The 14,447-nt window shown below is 38.5% G+C and overlaps 1 protein-coding gene across 3 annotated transcripts in view; it reads right to left on the bottom strand.

Moving 5' to 3' along the window:
* The window catches only part of LOC132817243 (double-stranded RNA-specific editase 1-like), a 332,434-nt gene that overhangs the window by 74,049 nt on the left and 243,938 nt on the right, over nucleotides 1-14,447 (bottom strand). For 2 of the 3 annotated variants that reach the window (XM_060827594.1, XM_060827595.1), the window contains one exon: nucleotides 7,750-8,735. In XM_060827594.1, the coding sequence (XP_060683577.1) occupies nucleotides 7,750-8,735 (986 nt within the window). The remainder of the gene's footprint in view (nucleotides 1-7,749; nucleotides 8,736-14,447) is intronic. The other variant, XM_060827596.1, reaches the window with a different exon arrangement.

Raw genomic sequence — 14,447 nt, 5'->3', positions numbered from 1 at the left:
AACAACATGAATTCGACTGGTACAACACTACCATTATAGGGCAAGCCAAACAGAGAACAGCCAGGGATTTCCTAGAGGCATGGCACTCATCCACTGATTCTATCAACAAACATATCGACCTGGACCCAATATACCGGCCACTGCAGTGGACAACAACTGACAACCGGAAGCGGCAGAGACAAGCCACTATAAATGCCGGAGGAAACATCACAGAAGCGCTTCACAGGAGGCTCCCAAGCACTGAGGATGTCACCTAGAAAGGGGACGAAACGTTTGCAACAAAAACTCCCAGCTCGGCAAACAGAACCACAACAAGTTTTATAGAAGTATTCTATACAATCATGTTTGATTGAGTAGCCAATTGAGACAGAGAGAGTGAAAGTTGCATGCATGCATGCATTTCTAACTCCAGAGGGCAGGGAGTAGAATGTGAGAAAAATTTAGAATCAATATGCTGAAAACTCACTGGACCGCTATAATGAAAAAGGCAAGATTCTTTAATCTTGCCAACAAACAAAATCCAAAGAAAGAAAAATAGACAAGGTTGTGAGTGAGTGCTACCCGACACGGAGGGCAAAGCTGCAATGAGAGTGTGTCACAATGGCTGATGTGTTCTCGAAGAATGGTAAGTGGAGTTGAAGGCTATAATAACTGGTGCAGTGAGCATTTTAAATAGGTGTGTGTGATCCTCCCTGGGTTTAGTGTGTTTAGGAAGGGTTAAATACCCCTGATATTGGAAAAATGACTGCAGAGGCAGGGAAATATAAGTAATTAGCTATTTAAGTGTCTCAATTGGGCTCCCAACAGCTAACTTTCCTGTTGCTGACAAAATGGCATGGTCTATGTCATATTACTGGTCTTCCTGCCTCCCCGCACTGCCAAGGAGTTCTGGCAGTGAATAACTCTGGCCCTGAATTTTCTTCAAATTATTTGGTAGCTTTGCATGATCATCTGTCCTTGCTGAGTGATGATATGAAATACAACAATCATTTTTCGGTGATGCATTCACATCCTCTATTAGCATTTAAAAAGAGATATCTACGCAGGAATATAAATTGCAGACTGCATCTTTATTATTTGGATTATTAGCTGGATAATCAGATCACCTCTTAGCAAAATGCTGACATGACTAATTTAACAGATGACTTGATTAATTTACCAATCACTTTTAACAACTGGTGAGAAATACATGTATGCCTGAAGCTTGATAATCAATATCACGAGTACTATCTAGCTAACTAGAAGGTTTTGCTTCTGAAAGAACAGAACTTGAGAAGCTTGGAGCGTCTTGTTTACAATGGGAAAGAATCACAGCAAAACATCAAGAATTCCATCCAGAAATATAGTGAAGGGTTTTGACAGCACACTATGGAAATGACACACACCATTAACTGACAGATTGCTAGTGTCTGTCACAGCAATGCTGTGCCAGAATGGCATGAAATGTTCTAACTCAGCAATGCCATAATCATCAATCATTCCTTATTGAGCTTTGGAACTTTGGATAGTTCTTGATACTTTCAAGTATCAGCCAGCAGAGGAAAGTGGCTAGGAGAGCTAAATCCAAAAAAATAATAATGCCCTCGGTATGTAATATCGAATCAGTGTTAATATACATTGGGCTTATAGATTCAGCTGAAACATGTTTAACAGTGACCCTTTAATACAGACAATAAAAAGGAATGACAGCTGTTATATTGTATGCACATCAATGAGATACTGGTTCAATCTTTCCCCTCACTCTCATGATCACTGTTGTATTGAACATAAATGTGACACAGAATAAATGCTGTTATTAAACTCTGATATTTGGTCTTCTGCCAATCCTTGAGCATGGTGGCTTGAAGCAGGTTTTGATCTGTGTCCATTTATTTTTGGTATTACTCATCATCTCACTTACACTTCTCCGTCACATGCATATACTGCACATCATCTACTCAATTGATACCAAACATAGATGTGATAATAAAATAAAAGATTTGAAGATGTTGTGCTTTTTGCTCTGTGTATTATGGTAATGTTCTGATTCTGTACATTGAAACACCAGAGCATTGCAGAGATGGATGCAGGTTCTATGGATAGGATAAATAGACAAAGTCTTTTCCCTGGGGTCGGGGAGTCCAGAACTAGAGGGCATAGGTTTAGGGTGAGAGGGGAAAGATATAAAGGAGACCCAAGGGGCAACTTTTTCACGCAGAGAGTGGTACGTGTATGGAATGAGCTGCCAGAGGAAGTGGTGGATGCTGGTACAATTGCAACATTTAAGAGGCCTTTGGATGGGTAAATGAATAGGAAGGGTTTGGAGGGATATGGGCCGGGTGCTGGCAGGTGGGACTAGATTGGGTTGGGATATCTGGTCAGCATGGAGGGGTTGGATCGAAGGGTCTGTTTCCATGATGTACATCTCTATGACTATGACTCTAAACAAACTTGGTGAATTTCTCAAGTCCAATTTTTATTTCCCAATAGAGGCATAAATCAGGTTAGGCAATGCTGAATTTAGTTTCATTGTTGCACGTTATTTGTGTGTCTTGGTGTGGTGTTTTGAAGCTCTAATGGAAAAAAAACCTCTTTGGAGGGTGTGAGAGCATTGGGGGATAGCTATCGAGTCTGGAACATTCTGAAAAGTGAAGATCACTATTAGGTGCTATTTTGAAATGTATTTTAAATGAATTATTGATCATAGAAGTCTGTCCTGAAAAAGTAAGTTAACCACCAGACTGACCACAACTGTGATATCTCCAATAATGTCACAATATATTCAAAAATGTAGAAAATATGTTGGCAAACACCCCGCGCCAGGGTTTGACTGGAATCTTAATGTACAGATAGCTTTGGTTATGGAAATGAAATCTCTTATTTTTGTAAAGCTATACAAAGTAATCTGTGTAGCTGCTCCCCTCCACTGAGAGGCAGGTAAATCTGCTTTGAGAAGGACAGCTTTCAGTTTGCTCTTTCAATTTGAGGCTCTAGGATCGGAAGTAATGTTGTGATAGTGGTGACTTGTGTGAATTTGGTTGAACTCCATAAGGTTTAGTCTGTTGATACAACTGTGCAGGGGAATGATTGATACACCCATTTTCCATACCACCTAAATTCCCCATGCTACTCATGCTTCTTTAGATCCACCATACCACCCTTTGCCCCCACAGATTATCCAAGCCCCCTGAAATCACTCATTCCTTCTCCCCGCATATTTCCATAGAAAGTCATCCAGAATTCAGCAGCCCAGCCATAGCATTAAGGATCATTTTCAGTGTAGGAGAAAATAATTAAGTTAAATTTCTCATTCCAATGCCTGTCATTGACACTGTAAAACGACTTCTCCATTGAAAAAGATGTAAGCCTTAAAGTGGCCATTAAATTGTGAAAACAAACAACCATTTACCCACCCTTTAATGTTCACAGGTAAATGGTTGTTTGTTTTCACAATTTAATGGCCACTTAAAGGCTTACATCTTTTTCAATGGAGAAGTCATTTTACAGTGTCAATGACAGGCATTGGAATGAGAAATTTAACTTAATTATTTTCTCCTACACTGAAAATGATCCTTAATGCTATGGCTGGGCTGCTGAATTCTGGATGACTTTCTATGGAAATATGCGGGGAGAAGGAATGAGTGATTTCAGGGGGCTTGGATAATCTGTGGGGGCAAAGGGTGGTATGGTGGATCTAAAGAAGCATGAGTAGCATGGGGAATTTAGGTGGTATGGAAAATGGGTGTAGGGTGAGATTCAGGGGCCCTTTAAATATATTGAGAGCTGGGATGCTGTGTTGACAAACTGAGGTGGGCCTTCTTACCAAGCAGCTCTGCATGTACACTAAACCTGTATTCCTTCATAGCATTCAAACTGCACTACAAACCCAAATCTTGCAAACATAAATCTGACGCCCCTACCTCAGTAATGCTGTTGGAGAGGCAGTAAGACTCAATCAAAAGGGAGAAAAATTAATCAGCATGCATCAGCAAGTACAGGTTGTTCTGCTATTACACATTGATTGCATTCTTGTGCAATGCCGCACGATACAAAAATCAAACAATACAAATACACTTAAAATATAATCGCGCTATAGACAACATATACATTAAAAGTTTGCATTTTAGAGAAAGTATCTCCTATTCACCCCATTGTGTTATAGACAATTCGCATTAACAAAAGATGCATTACGGAAAAACTGCCTGTAGAAGCATCTTGGCAGCCTCCCTGGAAGAGAGGCAGCTCAGGAGGACAGCAAAAATTCAAGATATGAAGAAAATGCCAGTCAGCTGGCCACTCAGATTCTGAGGATAAAAGGCAAGTTTGACATTTTGATTGCAGACCATTTTCCCTAGCTGAGATATTAGCAGACTACCATGCATCTCTTCTGAGGGATAAGCTGTACTCCTTCAGGAAGATGAGGATGGGATTGAACTGCCAGTTAGTTACTTTTTGAAGAAGATCAACATCCACCAAAGGAAATACTTCACAATCGAAGAGGAACTTTTGAGTTTGGTACTAGCCTTACAACAGTTTAATGTGTATGTCACGAACAACGTGTCAGAAACGGTTGTGTACACGGATCACAATTTGCTTACATTCTTAGGACACTTTAAAAGCAAGAATATGACACTATTTCATTGGAGTCTTTTAGACTTTTAATTTTAAAATCATACATGTTGTGAGTCGTAAGAATGTAATCACATATGTGTTATCATCGATTTAACTGATAGAGTTTACATGAGATTTGTATTTATTTAATTTTTATATATATGTATGCATATGGGAAGGAGTTAAGGTGAACTTATATTAAAGTTACCTGTATGTTAGAGTAATGTGTTTAAAAAAATAGAAAAAAAGACGCAATCTTTTCATTATGATGATTCATTTTTTCTCAAGGAGGGAGGTGTTATGAAGATATGGGTGTACCTTTAAGAGATTTAAAAGCTAGCAGTGACAGCACTAAAGTATTCTCAATAAGGTACAATGTAACATGTGGTCCAGCTACTGGGGTAGCTAGGGTAGCTGGTTGCCTGGAGACAAAAACAGATTTGAATTCGGCCAATCGGTTTAAATTATATCCCCCCCAAAGAAACCCCAAACTCCAACACAGTTTGAATTTAGTGTATTTATAATTTTAAAAGCAAATGACACAATCCAATGCTTTGGGGGTATAAGACCGGGGAGAATTGAACATTTGGAAGGAGAACTGTCAAGCCAACATCTGCAAACTGCCCAGAGAATAGCTCTCTTAAAGGTACATTTACCGATCAGTAAACTGTGAAGCAGAATCCCCAAGAAGAAGAAAGAAAGACAGGAATACAGAGAAGTACCGAAAGCTGCCTGAATTTGAGTTAAGAAGTTTGTTTTGTAAATCTTAATTGGGACTTTTATCGGACTAGTATTATAGAAGGGAAAATAAAAGATAGTTGAGGAAGGAGTTGTAAATAGTTGTTAGTTAATTATTCTCTGTTATACTTTAAGAAATAAAGTTGTTACTTTTACTTTAACTAGTTCTTGGCCTGTCGAATTTTCACAGGTTACTGCACAGGATAAATCTTTTCTGTGTTGTTGGGTTAAATCAAGCAGTGTTTACCCCATGTCATAACAATACTGAACTGAAACAAATCAATATAATACGCATTTTCAAAACAAGATAAAGCTAACATGAAGGAGGGAATGTGTTGAAATTTTTAATTAAAAATAAAATGAAGTACCTAGTTGGGAGAATGCATTAATTTGAGTTTCAGAATGGAAGATTGTGCTTGACAAGATATGAGATGCTGAGATAAGTTGATGAATAAAGTGTAGTGAAATGTGGGCTACCATAAAAGGCTTTTGATTCAGGAGATGAGTGGACAAAGTAATAAGTCATGAAATACAAAAGATGCCATGTAAGAAGTACAGAATTGGAGTACAATATGCCACAGGGCTTAATTCAGGATGACTTCAACAGTTTTGTTACAGAGCTCAAGCGAATGGTGTTTAAATTTCATATTATAGAATGTTAACAGCTGAACAGATTCTCAATCCATTCACATATTAAAATTCAACTCCATTTGCCTATGCACACTTTCTTTAAAAAAAGTCTCATTTCCTATCCTAAAGGAAAACACTTCAAAATCTCTCTAAGACAAATTAAGTGAAATTTATCTTACAGCCCTTTTTGCTAATATTAAAGCCTCCACACAGCATTATATTTCGCTATGAACACATAGTGAAAGTGATTATCAAAATGCTGGTTATCAATGTAAATAAAATTGAAGCAGCAATGGTAACAAGTGTAATTCTTTCAATAATGAGATTATAAATAATTACACTCATAAGGATTGCTTAAATATGCCACGAATGCTGAATTTTACAATGTGACTGTGTTTTAAGATGTACTTTTAACTCCAAGTTAAATGGAATAAACTTAAATAAAGGCCCATTGAAACACTAAGCAAAAGGTTTAGTACCTCCATTTAGAATAAAGACACAGCTGCTGCTAAGACCATTGCAGAAAAAGAACTGGAACTCTACTGAGACAGCTCTTTCCTGTTTTGAAAGAAATGCTGGACACCAGAAGTGAAATTCGCAATTGGGAAAACAATTCTACCAGAATTGATTAATGAATATAAAGGTGTTAGATACAGGAACTCAGTTCATCAGGTGGAAAATGCAAGCAGTGCCGAATGATTGATGACAGTGAATGAAAATTTCAAATAGTGTAGTGGGGAACGTTGAACCTTTACTGGACAGCGAGAAGAGAGTTACCTTCTTCCACTGCACATCTATCAGAAGTGGGATACAGAGGGCAAGCACTCTGTAAGGCATATTTCGGTTGCATTAGTTAATACAAGAATCTACTTTTATTTGAAGCATCAGTTGCCCTTTAACTCAAGCTGGATTTATGCTGATTTAATCTGGTGCAATAACAAAGACTTAAAATGTGAAAATTTTGCCTTTTGCTGATTTCTAGTGTCTGTTTGGGCACCTCATTTCTTTTTGAAGGTCAGTCTCAAAGGGGATTGTAGTGAACGGTTTAAAAAGAAAACAACTTGTTCAGCCTTGTTATTTTCTCCTACCCATTCCAGTTCATGCTTAAATTACTACTGCCACAACATCATGGCTGATATAATTGTACCTTGCTGGCTTGTTGGGCTTGTTCAGTTCAAAAGACTAGCAAGTTAAATTAACAGATTTATCCAAGTCATTACAACTGACAGTAACTGCAAATTTGAACAATCTGTGTCAACAGGGAGATTCCCTTTGAAATCAGAGTCAAGTGTTCTTGAGCAATTATTTCAGAGCTTTCTAGCACCATTTTGGTTTGTAGTCCACTCTCAATTGCATTTTTATTTGAAGCATCACAAACACCTTAACTGGAAAAGGAAGCACGAAAAAAGGTGCAACCTTGAAAAGAAAAAGTTACAGAACATTTGTTCATGCATTAACTCAAACCTCAAACATAATTTAAAATGCAGGACACAATAGAAATGGGATCTGATCACCAGGCCATGATTTATGATAGCAGATACAGTACAGAGTTGCCATGCACAACTCAGTAGTAAATTTGGTAACAATTTGCTCACTGAGAAATGCTAACATCTGCCAACGCTGTGATTTCATACAAATTTAAGGTGTACGGTAGCTGTATGAAAAGCAATCTATATAAAAATATATGTATTAACCAAGTTCCCAAATTCCTACCACTATTTTAGGCCAATGTTAAACAGCATCCCTTCCCATGAAAAGGACCAATGCCAAGAGTAAAAACAATTTTCTTACCTGAGGCAGGTGAAGCTGAAGACCTTCACTGGGAATGGGTTGCCGTGATGGTGTCGAATCCAGTTGCATGTTAAACAGAGTCTGAAGAGCTCCTTGAGCAGCACGAGCTTTTGCCAACTTCTTATTCCTCCCCGACCCTTCAAAGGTTCGACCATCTACAGTTACTGCCATGATGAAATTCTTTGCATGGCTTTCTCCACTCTCTGAAATAAACTCATATTTGAGTCCTGGGCGCAGTTCATTCAGGATCATTACTGGGTTCTTACCACTGGTCATTGCAAAAGGAGATGGAGCCATCAGTGTTGATTGACCTACACTACTGCCTTCAATACCACATGAGACGCCAAAAGAGTTAGAGTCACCTGAACTGAAAGGACCATCTCCATTGGAGCCCAAGAGATAAGGATCATCTCCTTGTACTGGGGTTTCAAATCCATTAAAAAGAGTATCTGGAAAGTCAGAATGATCTGATGTAAAATCCGTATTAACATGCAGCATTCGACCCATAGCCAAGTGGGCCTCAGAAGCATTTGGAAACTGAACAAAGGACCTCAAGGCTTTCTCTGCTACATGCAACTTGGCCTTTTTCTTGGTGGGCCCAGATCCTTCAAAGCTTTGTCCATTGACTTCCACAGCCATGATAAAAACAGGAGCATGGACAGGGCCAGATTGAGATAAAAGTTTGTACTGGAGGCCAGGTTTAATCTCATTTAATTGCATTAACGCGTTCTTTGGTAGAATGGGGCCAGGCGTTTTCTTCCTCTTCTTGGCACGAAATTTAGGATGAGAGTGACCATTATTTCCCTCTTCCAGTGGCCGTTTTCTGTTAATGGAGGAATTGCTGCCATTTGAAAGCTGTGCCTCACCAGGAGCTTGAGTGCCTTCTTTAACTGAGATGTTCTCCAGATTACGGTTCTCTTTTACATCAGTGCTGCATGAACCTGTGGTGCCCAGAAAGAGCAACTTACACGCCTTCGTTGTAGGATCTTGTAAATGCAAAATTTAGAGATTCTTCATCTATCTTTGCAACAGAAGGAGTGATGTGTTTGAGATATATATCAGGATGGGAGAGTTTGGATTTAAGCCAACAGCAGAATGCAACAAAATTAGGTTTAGGGAAAAAAATTAAGAAATACGAACACAAAGAGAAAAAGACCAAATAACTAATAGCCTAAAGCAGCCCATATTGGTACTGAATTCTCAAGGATAAGAACAGAATATACTTCTGTGCATGTAAATTTATTTAGGAATATTTATACTCAACATGACCATACACAAGGGTTCTACATTTAGTATTGTCTAGTCCATAAATAAGTAGAACATTAATATGCCACATCTCAAGCGGCAATGAACACAACATTAGATTAGATTAGATTATTTAATGTGGAAACAGGCCCTTCAGCCCAACAAGTCCACACCGACCCGCCGAAGCGTAACCCACCATGGCCCATTCCCCTACATTTACCCCTTCACCTAATTTTACGGGGAATTTAGCATGGCCAATTCACCTAACCTACACATTTTTGGATTGTGGGAAGAAACCGGAGCACCCGAAGGAAACCCACGCAGACACGGAGAGAATGTGCAAACTCCACACAGATAGTCACCTGAGGCGGGAATTGAACAGGGGTCTCTAGCGCTGTGAGGCAGCAGTGCTGATCACTGTGCCACGTTTATGGTTTATTTTTTAGACACGTTTGTAGCACTGTGTAACTTGACAACTGTCAATGTCAAACACATTTAACTACAAATTACAACTATGATTGACAGAAGTCTTTTCATTCCACCTTTACCGGATCAATTATTTTTTCTTTAGAAATTCTATTAATATTCTGCAGTATAGAGAATCAAGAGGTTTCCAGTTTCTTTGACAAGTCACTCGACAAATTATTGCTCAAATACAAATAGATAACATTTTCTTTCTCCACTGCCTGATAGGAAATACACCTCCATGGAGTGAATGGCCAACTTAGATTCTACTACACCAATGCTGAAAATGTGTTGCTGGAAAAGCGCAGCAGGTCAGGCAGCATCCAAGGAACAGGAGAATCGACTTTTCGGGCATAAGCCCTTCTTCAGGAATGAGAAGTGTGTGCCAAGCAGGCTAAGATAAAAGATAGGGAGGAGGGACTTGGGGGACGGGGGTCGGAAATGTGATAGGTGGAAGGAGGTTAAGGTGAGGGTGATAGGCCGGAGTGGGGGTGGGGGCGGAGAGGTCAGGAAGAAGATTGCAGGTTAGGAAGGTGGTGCTGAGTTCGAGAGTTGGGACTGAGACAAGGTGGGGGGAGGGTAAATGAGGAAACTGGAGAAATCTGAGTTCATCCCTTGTGGTTGGAGGGTTCCTAGGCGGAAGATGAGGCACTCTTCCTCCAGCTGTCATGTTGCTATGGTCTGGCGATGGAGGAGTCCAAGGACCTGGATGTCCTTGGTGGAGTGGGAGGGGGAGTTGAAGTGTTGAGCTACGGGGTGGTTGGGTTGGTTGGTCCCAGAGGTGTTCTCTGAAACGTTCCGCAAGTGGCCTTCTACTACACCAATGGTCAGCACCATTAGGCTTGCGTAAAAGATATGTTTTCAAAGATACATCGTTCTATAGATACTACACATGTTTTCTGTAGCTACCTTCAATAAATTTTCTCTCTTGCAGCCTTACCCTGTACATGTAACGAAACAGTTGGTAATTCTTTAATTTTCTGTATAGAACAAATTAACTTAGAATGGTGCAGAATATATTTAACTGAAATGATACCAAAGACAAGGAACTTATACATATAACAAGAAATTCTATGTAGAAACCAAAGTTATTCAGTAATTAGAGAGAGTTAATAGGAGATTTAACAATGAAGAGCTTTGATGGACTAAATGAGGATAAACTGTTTTCACTGTTAGAAAGGCCAATAATCAGAGTACGCCGAATTGAAGTGATTAGCAAAAGATGAAAATGTGAGGAACAACTTTTTCAAGAATTGGTGATAATCTGGGATACACAGTCTAAACAGTGATGGAAGCACATTCAATAATAACTGGCAAAAGGAAATCTGATAAAACACTTGAAAAGGAAAATAAATACTTGTCTATGGGGAAAGAGGAGAACTAATTGGATAAATCTACCAATGTAGCATAATGGTCAAAATCCGCTAACTCTGTACTGTATTACTCAAAGCAGAAGTTACTTTAGTGGTCTTTCTGTTCATATAAAACCTATACAGCAACATTAACTTTCACAAAAATTATTAAGTTATACAATACTCGCTGTCAGGGCTCTTTAGTTACTCTAAACCCATTGTACGCCCTTCATTCTCAGAACAGAACATTAACAAGATTTTAAAACACTGCAGCATAAGTGTAAATACAAGAGATTACCACCACATGGAATACTTCTGCATTAATCCTAGTTCTTTTCCAATGAGGTAGGTCTCCCACCTACAGGAGTTGTGCTGACAGAGCAAACTTAAGAGAATAAAGTCATCCAAAATGTCAGGTAGACTTCATTCCTCCTAGCTCATTCACACACAACATGTGGTTATTGGGGAATAAGTGGAGGTGGGGATTTTAAACTCACTGTTCTCTCATACACATCACCTCATTCCATTCACAAAGCTGATAGAATAGCAATCAAATTTTCATTTATAACATCCTTCAGCAAAAGGTCCGTAGGTTACTCATTTGGAGCTCAGAAAAATATCTGTAATGCCAGAGTGAGAATTCCTAACACCAGACAGACAGGTGGACAAGAAAGGATAAAACAGTTGGAAAAGCATTAAAGGAAATAAAAAGAAAAGCAGATTATTTTCATTTGTAAGGAAAAGTTCATCACCAAGCATGGACACCACCTTGACCACATTTATGTGCACATCTGGTAATACTTAATTGCTGATAACAAAAACCTAATGTGGATTTTGACAACCCCCACACACCATTACAAAGGCATTGATGATACTATTGACAATTGCAAGAACAATTATTTTCAGCTGAGCAATTGTGTACTATAACTGGAAGCTAGAATTTATATATTAGTTTAAATTTTATCTTATGATTAGCATGATGAATTTTGGCACTGTGCATAAGAATGTGTGACATAACTGCATATATGAAACATCTGCAGACACATGCCGATTTGGAGTAGCAACTCAGGGAATTCCTGCATCTACATCACTTTGCAGCAATTGCACATGCAACACTTGTATGCAGACCGAGATCTGGCTTGAACAGGTTACGTATTTCCATGCACAGTAACTCTTATACTGAAAAATACATTATTCAATGCACAGAGGTTAAGGTGTCCCTTGCAAATTTTCAACATTACAATGTCAAACAGTAGTATTTAAAATGGCAACAGGATAAAATACTTGGGATTGTATACCAAAACAATGCAAGCTATAAAACAAAAACTGGGAAGGAATCATTTGAATATTGTTAACTGATGGTGTAAATGTGGATGCTGTGCAACACAAGTGATTGGAACTTGTTTCAGTATGTCCATGATGAATAAATTAAATGAGACATGAATAAGTCAAATCTCATGATGAGAAAATGTAAATTTAAGTTTAAACTTTACATGCAATTGAATACACCTTCAAATGTAACTGAATATTTCTGTCTGCAAATGAGGGCTTTGTTTTGAACTAATCCATGGAGATATTTAGATTAGATTCCCTATAGTGTGGAAACAGGCCCTTCAGCCCAACCAGTCCACACCGACTCTCCGAAGAGTAACCCACACAGATCCATTTCCCTCTGACTAATGCATCTAACACTACAGGCAATTTAGCATGGCCAATTCACGTGACCTGCACATCTTCGGACTGTGGGAGGAAACCGGAGCACCCAGAGAAAACCCACGCAGACACGGGGAGAATGTGCAAACTCCACACAGACAGTCGCCCGAGGCTGGAATCGAACCTAGGACTGCTGTAAGGCAGCAGTGCTAACCACTGAGCCACTGTATTGGAAAATAATAAGAGAAAATAAAGAAATAGCTTTACTACATTATTCAAGACATCAAATTATGACATGCATCTTTGTTCACTTTTAGTTAGAAAACATAAAAACAAGCATAAATTGTGCTGCAGGTTTTTGGAAATTGTGCACTTGGCAAATACCAGATTTGGTAACAAATATTTTTCAGGGTACCTAAACAATGGTAAGATTGGATAAATGAGCCTTCACCATAATGTAGCCTTTGTTACTATTGACTTTCAAATGTGGCATTATTAGGAGTGTTTTGCGATTGGAGCGTGATCACCTTTTTACTCTTTCTTCCCCTTCCTTTAGTTGATCTTGTTAAGGCTAATATTTAAATCATTACAAAGGCGCATCAATGCAAAATGACATCAAACTGCAACATAATTGCTCTGTTGCAGTTCCTGTGCTCTTACAAATAATTTTGGCACACGAGTTAAATTTATTGCAATATGTTCTTTTGCTAGTAGTAGAGAATTGAAAGTATTTCTTGCTCCTATTTTACTCCAGTCTGGTGCATGCAGTGTGCTTCCTTTTAAAAAGGAAAAGAAATAATAATCTTGAAATTGGTGACCTTGAGTTATAAACATTAAAGGAGAACACTACATTGTAAGCTTTTGAATTACATATCCACGCTTACCGAAAGGCAGAAGAGAGTGTTGAAATCAGGATTAATTGCATCTCTAGCTGAATGTTCAATTACTATCTTTTTATTAGGGGTTTTCTAAGGAAAGGTACTTAGATCTAAAACAACACAGCTTTCACAAACTAATTCCCTTCCAAAAAGGACAATTCCAATTTTAAAATATAGTAGAACCACCGAACAGGTGCGTTCTCATGTTGGTTTCACACGTGCAGCAAGTAAGGTACTGCATCAAGCTCCCAAAAGGACTGGCTTCCATCCAACAAATTTTAACAACAGGACAATCTGTATTGGTAACATCAGGCAATAGCAGGACAATCGCTGGCTGTGTGGCTTTCAACACCAGACTGTACTCCACTTGACAGGTTGCCCAGATTGCTGGATCATTGGTGAGGGCAGGAAATTAAGACTTTTCTATCAAATCAAAGGTTTGCATTTTTAGGGTCATGGTTCATCTACTTAAATTGTGTTGCATATGCAACCTCAACAACTGGATTTTCTATTTCGAGTATGAATGGTTAGATTTTTTTAAAAACAATTATTTGCTGGCCCAATTCACCTGCTGATTTCAGGAGATGCATCATTCAAAGTGCTCAGAAATGGAATCTTGATTGTTCTCTACTGAGGTTAGTGTATACAATTAAGTCAAATTGCAAAAATAACCATTTTCAGAAGAAATACATCACAAATGAAGAAAACAAACCATGAAGTGGTTTCAACCTCCAGCTTAATGAAACTCAGAAAACACTAGCAAAGGCTGGAGAACTGGGGCTTCATATTTATGCAACATTGGATGAAGCACATTACACAGTATTTGCTATTGCAATGATAACCAAAGTTAGCATTTGATAAAGATGGAATTTAAGGAATGAACCAATAATAAAGGAATAACAGATTATTTTAACATCAAATGCTCTGTTTTAACTGGACTAAATGATGCAGTTGTAGGATGTGAGGCGGGATAAAATGGCAGTTAAAACACAGCAGGCTGAAATTATCAAATCACATTGGTTGCTGATTATGAAACCAAAACTAATCATTATGTAAAGTTACAAAACAATGTCCAGAGTTTTCTGGGTAATTTTTAAATTATACC

Source organism: Hemiscyllium ocellatum, chromosome 7 (genome assembly GCF_020745735.1).
Source record: "Hemiscyllium ocellatum isolate sHemOce1 chromosome 7, sHemOce1.pat.X.cur, whole genome shotgun sequence".
In the NCBI taxonomy this organism is placed as follows: Eukaryota; Metazoa; Chordata; class Chondrichthyes; order Orectolobiformes; family Hemiscylliidae; genus Hemiscyllium; species Hemiscyllium ocellatum.
The sequence above is the reverse complement of the archived record's forward strand: the minus strand, read 5'-3'. Positions and strand labels throughout refer to the sequence as shown.